Raw genomic sequence first — 11,236 nt, 5'->3', positions numbered from 1 at the left:
AGGTGATGTTGTTCTATTGACCTGAATACTGCGTCTCACTGCTAAATTGTTCATGTACTCTGTTATATTTTTGTTGTTCGATTTGGCTACATTGTAAAGGGAGGAAGAAACATACATGGAACTATCTTCTTAATGGACTAGACGCGAGAGGCCTCAACAGGAACTATCATTACATGGAATAGAAATAAAAAATACGTCTTCCTTTAACAAACAAACAACATTAGTACTTGGTAGAGAAATTTCAATACCTTAAGCGTTTTACTTGTTTTATATTGAAGATGTTTGTCTTCATGTTTTCACGATGAGAGATGCAGTTTAAAGCACAAAATGATACCAGTAGTCTGTGATTTTTTTTATTAAGACTGGAAAGTGATCTTAATAGGAAAAGTAGTCTCAAACTAAGCAAGCTCTTGATTTCAAGAAACAGTGCTGGACCAAACCAGAACATGAGATTATCAACCCTCCGTTGATAATGAGAGTGCCATAAGTGCAACCACTACTGATTTCATAGTTGGACGCATCTCATGATCTTTCTCTGTACAAGTTTGAGCAAGCTGTACCATCTGTAATAGACAAGTGTTTAATGCTTCAGGGAAGCAAAGAAACAAAAAATGGGACATAATGCAGCAAAGAGTTGTAATTTGTACCTTGTGGACTGAATCAAAAGGGTAGTTATCCTCGAGTTTGGGGTCTATCAATCTAGAAATGGCTTCAATTGGATTTGGATGATTATGAGCTTCTCCAAACTATGATCACAGGACAATCACCATTAGCTCATCAACTGGTGCATATTTTTGTATGATAGCATGAAAAGAGTAAAATCCATGAGAAATATGCTGATGCAAAGTTACAAGGCTTCTTACTTCATCTATACCATCTTCCTTGACTACCACTTCCTTTGAAGAAATTAGTTCATAAAGTACAACGCCAAAAACATAGACATCTATTTTAGCGAGTCCGGAGCCTAAAAGGTATAAAAAATTAACAAAAATTTCAAAACGGTATATAAAATTTTATATTAACCAAAACGGCAAAATCACTGGAACAACAACGATTTACTCCACCAGAAAAAGCAAAATCGCTGCTACTGGAGCGATTTTCCAAAATGTGAAAAAAAAATTCAAATCGCTACCTAGGCAGCGGTAGGCATAGAGACCACCTATTGCCAGGTTGCTTATTAAATAAGCTCATTCAGCAGTAGCTATTTCCTATGTTTAAACACATTTTGTTCAATTTTTCAACCAAGCGAAAATCTCCTACCTGTAAGTAACTGATTTACCATCAGGAGAGCACTTAAATATATTTGTCAAAGAACAAAGACTAGGGGCCTTAATAAGACCTTTGCATGGAAGTTTTTGTCTATCAGGATATTTGCTGATTTAATATCACGATGGATATAGACAGGAACGGTGTGTTCATGTATATATTCATACCACTGGCAGAATCTAGTGCAATTTGCACCCCTCATTGACCATGACAGTGTGTCCCTACCTGGAGATAGATTTATCAAGTAACTAACAGATGCTTAAGCTTATAAACATCTCCAATGCAAATAAGAAGAAAAATACAAGGAATTAACTATTCCATCACATCTCTATAGCTCATACCACGTAGATGTTGGCTTAGATTACCATTGTCATTTAGCATCGCTCACATAGAATGGAAAAAATCCAAATTTTCTGGCCATTTAGCATTATCCAATGTAGTTTTAAGCAATTATTATTGGTTTTCGTTGTACAAAATATTGGGCAACTCGATAGTAAAAGCCACTTTATAAATTCGATTCGAAGTGAACGTTAATGGTCCAAGTTAATTGTTGACTGACGGGGTTAGTCACCACTAAACTAATGACATTCAACAATTTGAGATTTTACAAAAAGAAGAAAAATCCTCTATGTGGACTTACTATATATAGGATGACATTAAATTTATTTATTTTTAAGATTATTGTTGAAAAGTGAAAACCTATTAATCAATTTTTTACCCATACCTAACATTTACAGAGACTGTTTTTGCCATGACATATCACTGGTTGTTATTCTAACTCATACAAGCACTGCACATTACATTGGGTCATGTACCAAAATCAAGATTTAAGAATGCCTTATTCTTAGTATACAAACAGAAATACATTGAAATCATGAAGCTTCAATACAATACAGAACATACGTATTTTGCCATGACATATCTACGTACCTAATATTTACAACTGTTTTGGCGCGCTTCCTCTGACACTACTGATCCGTATAGCAAAAAAAAGATGAAGTTAAGCTCTTATATTTCAAGGAATTGCTATTACTTTGAGGAGGCCCTAACACCTTTAAATACTTAACATTATGCAACAAGATCTTGTTTTTGTGCCTTGTGATCTTAATTTCTATAGAGTGAAAGCAACATATCAAATAGTCAGGCATGTGACGATGAAAGTGCCATAAGAGCCACCACTACTGATTTCATAGTAGGTCTCATTTCAGGATTTTTCTCTGTACAAGATTTAGCAAGCTGTGCCATCTGCAATAGACAAACCATGTGTTGCTTCAATTGGAAGATGAGAAAGAAAAGCTAGTGCAGTAATTAAAGAGATGTAGTTGTACCTTGTAGACTGAATCGAGGGGGTAGTCATCGCAGAGTTTAGGGTCTATCAATCTGGAAATGGCTTCAATTTGATTTGGATGACTATGAGCTTCATCAAACTACAATTATCACGGAAACAATCACAATTAGCTCATCATCTGGTTCAAACTAAAAGTGTCAGATTTTAAATGCAGAGGAGTAAAGTTTATGTCAACGTCATCTCAATGCCAATGAGTAACATTTGAGTGAAGAAAAAGTTACCAAAGCAACAAGGCTTCTTGCTTCATCAACACCATCTTCCTTGACTATCGCATCCTTGGATGAAATCAACTCATAAAGGACAACACCAAAAGCGTAGACATCTACTTTACGAGAGATAACTCCTGAATGACCATACCTGCACATTTTGACATTCCTTACTATTTTTTACTTTATGACACATTAGATATGCTCTCTGTGTTATGCGCAGGAAATCTTTGAAGGGCCAAATGCTTGTTTATCTTGTATTTATAAGTGGTGATAATAACAAGTCGATAATACCATAGAAACATGAATCAGTGTTTGAAATGCTGAAGCTACACCTACATTTAGACACGCTTAATACAGTGAAGAAAAACTTACTCTGGTGGCATGTATCCAAATGTACCCATAAAACGTGTATTCAAAGTTGGATTTCCACTTTCAACAAGTTTTGATAAGCCAAAATCTCCAATCTGTGAGTGATTAACCAGTTAGGAGACTGCAGAAGTTGTTGAAATGCAAAGAATAGGGACTATAAAGATACCTTTGCATGAAAGTTCTTGTTTATCAGAATATTTGCTGATTTAACATCACGATGGATGTAAAAAGGGACGGTGTGCTCGTGTATATACTCAAGACCTCTGGCTGAATCCATTGCAATTTGCACCCGTGTTGACCATGTCAATACGTCTCTCCCTGGAAATAGATTTACCAAACAATTAATAGATCCGTAAGCATATAAACATCACAAATACAAATAAAAAGAAGATCATAAAGAATGAACTATTCCATCACAATTCTCGTACCATGAAGATGTTGGCTTAGATTACCGTTCTCAATGAATTCGTATACAAGGAACAGGGACCTCTCAACACAATACCCTATCAAGGAAACCTGCATGCATTCAGCATCACATGAATAAATTAAGCATAATACTACATATCAGTTCCGCACCAGATCAACAAAATGATATACATGCATTCTAATTCCAACTGCAAACATCCTTCACATTCTTAGGTATGCCTCTCTTCATGGAAATAGTTTCAAATTCAGTTCCCACTGTAAATTCTAAATAAACTCCTACCGGATCTGTTTATACCTTCATATGATAAACTAAACTTGCAGCTTTACGAGCTCAATGTACACAGAGTAGTAGTCCTATGACTAAAATGAAAGGGGTGAAAATCAGTAAAACAACAGACTTTGAGTGAGAGAAGCACTCTCTTTACATTTCCTTCTAACCAATCAACTATTCCAGGCATGGGAATGCTGAATGCTGATGAAGTCCTAAGAGATTTTGTAAAAACTTTCAAAATCTGGCATTCATACTTATTATACTCCTCAAAAGAAACAATAATAATTTATAAACAAAATGCATCAAATGATAGTAAGATATTGGTCATACCAGGTTCAGGTGATGAACACGCGTCAAAATTTTCAGTTCAGCGAGAAATTCTGTTCTTCCTTCCCTGTTCATTCGCTTAATTGCTGCTTTCTGTATCAGAGTTTTCAATGTAGAATTAGCAGAGACAATGCCACCCTTAATAATACAATGTTTTAACAACTTTTTCCGATTATTTTAGTTGAGACAACTCAGATATCTATACATCAAAATTGGTTTCTATGAGTTTTGACTAACAATTTTCCTATAAATCATATAGCTATTACAAGGAATTATAACTAGATTTTGTTTTTCCTGTTAAGTCCCTCATAATTCATTTTTTATAATCTAGGACTGATACAAAGTGCAAAAATTGTTTTCACCTTGCTGAATTTGTAATATATTTCAGCAAAAACATGAACTACAGACCTTTCCTCGCAGCTCAGCATAATAGACGGCCCCAAACCCACCTTCTCCAATCTTGTTCGAAATGCTAAAGTTATCAGTCGATTCAGCAAGTTCTTGATATGAAAACTCTACTGATTTGTCCACATGTATGCCTGAAAGGCCTGCTGAAGCACCATCAACAAGGTCAGTGCCTTGGGCCACATGCATTAGAATATGTTTGGAGTAATAAACTAGCGAGTTTTAGGGGTTTTTCACACGGATCAAACATATTGCAAGCACATTGAGAGTAATAAATCTAGCATAGGATACAGCCATGAAGTTGAAATTTGATAATGAATTAGAATAATTGGCTATCCTAAAGGACAGAAGATGAATTATCTTTTTTTGCTGTGAATCACGAAAATGCTTATTTGTTAAACCAATATACATTTCAACTGGAGGTTTCATTCAGAAGGAGATTTGAACTCGAAATTTGAGAAGAGCAAAGAAGTAGAGGAAGAAAAAAGAAGTGAGATTTACAATTACCAGGACTAGGTGGATAGCATTGACCAGAAGATACTGGGATATTTGCTGCAACCTTTTGTTCCTTTCTTCTATAAATTCCCACATAAATGATGCCTACCAATAACAAAACTCCAGCTAGTGAAGCTACTGCTAATGCAGCTATTGTTTTACCTGATGAACCTGATGAGACACTCATACAGAATAGAGTCAATATGCTTATGTTGTACAACACTTCCATCAACAACTTGATTTGAGAGCAATTACAAGCGATGACGGAGGAATCAACACAAAATAAAGAGAAGGAAAGGGTAGTCCACCTTTCCTGCAAACCAGGGGAAACATGAATGCCCAAATATGTTAAGAAAGATAAGGTGCTCAATGTATAACTACTTCAAAATCTGAAAATCTTTACCTGGTTGATATAGGTGGATAATTCCCCAGTTTATCTGCATAAAACAAATAAAAACTAAGATTTACAAATAGAAAATCCAACATAAAAACAGGATTTTACCATGCTTGTTTTCTTTAATTTGAACTCACCTCTGCCTGGAATGTACAACAACCCGCTGCCAGCACTGAAATTCACCATTGGATTGTACATTTCTATCAGCTTGGAGCTAGTATTAGTCACCAACGCGATATAACTCAAATTTTCCCCCGGCCTCATCGGATACGTGATAAACAATCCATAATCCTTTGACACATGTTTATTCCCACAGGAGCAATTCACAGTCACATTCAAGGTCACATGATCCGGTATATTGTTATCCGGATACCTATTATCCCTCATCAACAACTCCTTATTCGTCAAACTTGAATAGCGCCTTGTTGCAATGAGATCATAAGTCTCATTGGCACTAACATTATACGAAAATACATGGCCCAGAAACTCACCATTATTAAGGCAATCACAACGAAAGGGAACGTGAACTCTGGATTCGGTTAGGATAAACGTGCTTGTGATTTGAGTATTCCACTCAAGGATATCACTGTATGAGATGTTGTCAAATAGTTGGTTTATTAAAGGGAGATTCGATTCGGGCCAGATGAAGAAGGAAGCTAAAGCTAAATCACAGCCATTTGTGCAACTAGTGGAATAACATGTTGTGCAATTTGAGAAGAAGTAAATCAGGACTAGGATTGTTATTGATCTCCTTCTTAGGAATATCATTCTGTTGAAGATTGAAAGAAAAAGAAAAAAGGTTGTAGTTTTGCAACTGATTGCAGGTGAAGTACTTCATTATCTAGGTAGAACAACTGGACAAATTAATTCGTTCGTCTCATATTAGTTGATCACCGCCAATAAAAACAATTTAAGTGTCAATACGTTGACATTTGAATATTCTGTTTATGATGAAGTAAACAAAAACAGAAATAAACAGCTGCCACTATTAATCATTTGTCAGGGTCTTTATATTTCCTTAAAACTCTATAGTTTATCGGCGCCGTCATAATATGTTATTTTATGATAAAACATAGTCATGATTTAATACTCGAACGTAAATATTTAAAAGATTGGATTAATGAATTACACGAGTTTATCGACTCTTTGGTGTTAAAGACCGCCGTATTTAAGAATGATTTATTGTCGTGTTCACTGACCCTGTGAGAAGTAACACTCATGTCAAAGGTTGATTGCAAATATTTTAAGGTATAAAAACTCAACCAATATGTCAAATCAAAACATTATCTCAGACGTGAAAAAAATAAAGAGGAAGTTACCTCAGCAAACAATAAGAGAAAAAAATGAACTTCATTTTCCAGATACGACATATTGACATTTAAGGTTTAAGGATTCATTACCAATGATAACCAAATAGGTTGACCCGTATATCCATTTGATTTGTCGGAGTACATCTGCTAATTAATGATGCTCAAAGTTTAATTGTTAGAAAATCCCTTTAAATTCTACGAATAAGAGACTTAAATGTAACTCGTGGATAAATAAAATTAATACCCCTATGTCTTTAGATTTGACAATTAAGTAAAATAAAATTATTTTGCTCATATTAAATTAAATGGATCATAAATATTTTCTCTTCTTTTATTAAATAGAAATATATGGTCTTAAACTTATTTAAGCTCATAAAAATATAGATAAAATGAGCTAACATGAGGTGAAATGAAACAGTTTTCTTTTTTTTGGAAAATAAAAAAAATGTAGAAATCGATTGATGGAATGTGGGGGCAAAGGGGTAAATTTATTATTTTTTGAAAAAACATGTTTTTTTTTGGAAAAAAAAGAATTGGGGGGGGGGAGGTTGCCTAGGAGGGGGTAAATTTTTATTATTATTTTTTTAAAATAGAACTTTTGTTTTTGAAAAATAAAAAAAAATTAAGAAAATAAAAAAAAATTAAGAGTAGTTGGTGGAAGGTGAGGGATGAGGGGAAGGGGGTGAGGGGGGTGCCTGTGGGGAGGAGTAAATTTTAAAAAATTTATTTAAATGGATTAGAATCATTTTGTTCAATTCATATTTGATCAAATTTATTTAAATGGTTTATATTATAATATATTTGAAATATTTTTTAATGTATTTAATTTGTATTATTTTTTAAGAAATTAATATATAATTACGAACTAAAGAAAATAGATAATAATTTTATACTAAAATTAAGTGATTTTTAAAATATATCTCTCGAATTTTTTTAATTTGAAGTATAGTTAATAAGAAGAGAAAATGCAAAATAAATGAAATGTGCATATGATATTTTTGGGGGAAGGCACTGAATTAAATGCAATTAGACGTGTCGTTGGGAAGAGAAAATTAAATGACTTGTTGGGTGGCCAAATTAAATGCCAGCAAAGGTGACTACATTAAGAGATTATGACATACAATCCCAATTAGAATGAAAAAAATAAGAAAAGAATAAAATCTTTGGCTAAATCTTTATTTTCAGACTGGAGATTAAAATCTTTACTTGGTGTTTCGTTGTTTGAGATGTAATGTTTTGACTTTTCTATGCAATTAAATTATCACTAATAGAATTGGTGAAAAAAAAATGTTTTATTAATAATAATGGTAGAACTCTCTAGAATTTAGAAGTCAACAATGTATAATGAAGGAGAATTTAATGTGAAATCGTAGGAGTAGATGCCAGCGGCCTCTGTCAGCATTAAATACAATGATAAGCTTGTAATCAAACACATAAAATATAGAATACGTTTAATAATAATGATAATGGTAAAGCGTTCTTCCAATTTTATCTTTCATTTGTTAATATAGTTATTTTAATTGTAAACTTAATAATAATTAATAAAGAAAAAAATAAAAAAGTAAATTTAATAATTTATATTTTAATTTGTTTTTCTAAAAAATGTAAAACACTTTACAAATTAAATTAATATAAAATGAAAAAAGTATTAAATATTTAAAAATAACATAATGGATTAGTAAAAACGATTAGATGAGTATAAGAGAAAATTGGCAAAGCCCACACTCATACGGTTTTACAGGCGATTAATGGGCCGACATCTCTCATTCCATATCTCCGGCCCTAAACTACCTACACCACCTTCCCAACTTCACATAACTAAACAAAATAAGTATTAAAAATAGTGAAAAATGACAGAATTTTATATTTAAGTTATCATATTATTATTATCTCTTATTAGTTTTATAAATATCTAAAAAAAATTATTTTCACGCTTCAAATTAGCATTTTACACATAAGATTAGTGTATCATGGAAAAAAATGTATATTAGATTAGTGTATCATGTATAAATTGTAATGTATCTTAATTAACGATGAATGTATCTCACGCATTAGCATTAGATTAATGTATCAGGCGCTTATATTATTGTATCAGTTTGAGTAATTTCTATAATTATAAACTTATAAGAGACAAATGATAATTTTTCCTTAAAAATATGTGATTTATGTCCTTTGCCCTCAATATGAGTCATCAAATTCTGATAATTATGAAAAAATAGCACAAAAAGAACTAGTGGTGATATGTAGTTGAATTGGAATCAACGACATGATTAAGTTCAATTTTGCCTCAACGTAATCGAGATGAACTGCTTTTTAAGTATAGCGCTAACCTTCATGCCTTGAGCCAAAACGTGTGCTACCAATCGAACCTCTCTCTTTGGTATTTCTTGTGTTTTATTTTCTCCTTTTGTGCAAATAATAATCTTATACTTTGAAGGTTGGCCCAATAAAATATGAACTTAATATAGCGATCTTACCCTACTTATCTTTAACCCTTTTTAAAATAAATTTACTGTAAAATTAAAAAAACGATTTAAATTTTATCATAAACACACCTATTAATACGGTAAGAATTGGGGTTCTATCATTTGACATGACACATTACATGTCTCTCAGGTAGTCCAATTCTATCATTTCACTACAACAATTAAGGATAAAATTGAGGAGTTGTAGCCAACTCAACGGTAGGGGGTGGGGGCTAATGAATGCATGCTGAGGACAAGTCCAATCTCAATGCTGCTTAATTAGTACGACCGACATATGTCACATATAGCCCATATTTTTGGTCTCGCGTGCCAATTCAACAGTATCCCATCCACATTAAACAAGTGGCCGCTTCGTCTTGAAACTTTGACTTTACTTATTTTAGAGTTAAAATGTCAAGTTTAATCATATTTTACTCGTGAAGAAGTAAAAAGCATAAATATAACGACCTGTTTAGTCGTTTTGGGCAGCAGATTTTATTTCTGAAAAAATTGGCTGAGACGACGGACCGTCGAGGGGGTCTCGTTCCAAAACACTTAGATTTCTGAAATTTGGGTACTGAAATCGACTCTCTGAACTTCGTGACGGAATGGCAGGACGGACCGTCACAGATCCTTCAGTAAATTTCAGTCTCTGAACTCTGTGACGACCCAGCAGGACGGACCGTCGCAGGCTGGGTCGGATTTATTTAAATGTTTTAAGGGACGTTTTGGACTATTCCTGCTTATAATTATAAAGTTGGTGGTTGAATATTAATAATCCAATTTCTTGAGGGTTAAAGGAGATAACCTTAAATTAATTAGTGGGTTATTTTGTCATCTTCCATACTTAATTATATGTTAATTAGGGTAATAGAAAGAGGGTTTGAATAAGAAAAAGAAAAAGAACAGAGGGAGAGAGGGAGAAACGATCGGGCGAGAGAAAGAGAAGAACGCAGCTTTGGGAAATTGCTTGCTTGATCACGAATTCTTCGGTGGAGGTAGGTTATGGTTTTTATACTATTCGTAGTAAACTCTTAATAGTGAATGATATGTATTGGGTAGTGTTGTAAACCCTTCTATATGTTTAATTATGTGTTTGCATGTTGTGATTATATAATTGTGATAAAATAAGCATGATGAAGTTATTGAATCCTAAATCTTGAAAAAGAAACCCTAATCTACTTTGTTAATGATGATGTCTTGGTATAAAAGAAGACTTGATAAACGAAAGTAGTGAGATTAGGGGATCGGGTGCCACGTTCCGGTACCAGGATAATATATGAGGATCGGAGTGTCACGTTCCGACACCAGGATAGTATATGGATCGGGTGCCACGTTTTGGTACCAGGATAGTATGTGAGGATCGGAGTGCCACGTTTCGGCACCAGGATTAGCAAAGAGAATGAATCCTGAAATATGTTAATATACTCAATTTAATGAACCTAATTCCCAAATGAGTATGATGGGGAGGCGTGAGTCCTCATTGATGAGCTTGGTGTTGTGACCAAGGGTTATGGTAATTGTAAATGTCGCATGTTGAGTATTGTAGTTGATTTTATGATATTATCTGATATATACTGTTTTCTATTTTGAGTTGGCCGATGATATCTACTCAGTACCTGTGTTTTGTACTGAACCCTAATTGTAAGTTTTCTTTTTGATTATTTGTGGAGTGCAACAAACTTGCCGTCGTCTTCAACTCAACCGCAACTCTAGCTAGTCTTCGTCACACCAGATTTCAGGGTGAGCTAAAGCTTCTAGCTTGGACTGGATCTTCTTCTTCATGTCTTGATGCCTTGAAGTTCTGGCATAGACTAGCTATTATTTATGTTTAGTTTCTTAGATGCTCTTAGCTTTAGTAATTTGAGGATAGATGTTCTTGTGAAGATGACTTCCAGATTTTGGGGATAATAATAGTTGTTGAGTTTTTAGAAGTTATTTAATTGATTTC

At 33.7% G+C, this 11,236-nt stretch overlaps 2 protein-coding genes across 4 annotated transcripts; both read right to left on the bottom strand.

Moving 5' to 3' along the window:
• Positions 1 to 223: 223 nt before the first annotated feature.
• On the bottom strand, positions 224 to 1,396 carry LOC138340557 (chitin elicitor receptor kinase 1-like). Its single transcript, XM_069292371.1, has 4 exons — positions 1,261 to 1,396; positions 864 to 964; positions 648 to 746; positions 224 to 563 (listed from the first exon to the last, which is right to left on the bottom strand). The coding sequence occupies exons 1-4, from the start codon at positions 1,280 to 1,282 to the stop codon at positions 456 to 458; spliced, it is 330 nt and encodes a 109-aa protein (XP_069148472.1). The 5' UTR covers positions 1,283 to 1,396; the 3' UTR covers positions 224 to 455.
• A 696-nt stretch (positions 1,397 to 2,092) lies between these two features.
• Lyk13 (LysM receptor-like kinase 13) lies at positions 2,093 to 6,536 on the bottom strand. Of its 3 annotated transcripts, NM_001247801.1 has the most exons (12): positions 5,648 to 6,278; positions 5,520 to 5,553; positions 5,425 to 5,429; positions 5,129 to 5,287; positions 4,625 to 4,764; positions 4,220 to 4,309; positions 3,621 to 3,708; positions 3,359 to 3,510; positions 3,196 to 3,287; positions 2,836 to 2,971; positions 2,595 to 2,693; positions 2,407 to 2,511 (listed from the first exon to the last, which is right to left on the bottom strand). In NM_001247801.1, the coding sequence occupies exons 1-12, from the start codon at positions 6,276 to 6,278 to the stop codon at positions 2,407 to 2,409; spliced, it is 1,731 nt and encodes a 576-aa protein (NP_001234730.1). The 3 variants fall into 3 exon arrangements, with proteins under 3 accessions (XP_069147488.1, XP_069147664.1, NP_001234730.1); XM_069291387.1 differs by lacking the exon at positions 5,425 to 5,429 and having other exon boundaries at positions 2,093 to 2,511; positions 4,625 to 4,767; positions 5,129 to 5,424; positions 5,648 to 6,536; XM_069291563.1 differs by lacking the exon at positions 5,425 to 5,429 and having other exon boundaries at positions 2,093 to 2,511; positions 5,129 to 5,424; positions 5,648 to 6,536.
• Between the last annotated feature and the right edge of the window lie 4,700 nt (positions 6,537 to 11,236).

This window comes from Solanum lycopersicum, chromosome 1 (genome assembly GCF_036512215.1).
Source record: "Solanum lycopersicum chromosome 1, SLM_r2.1".
In the NCBI taxonomy this organism is placed as follows: Eukaryota; Viridiplantae; Streptophyta; class Magnoliopsida; order Solanales; family Solanaceae; genus Solanum; species Solanum lycopersicum.
The sequence above is the reverse complement of the archived record's forward strand: the minus strand, read 5'-3'. Positions and strand labels throughout refer to the sequence as shown.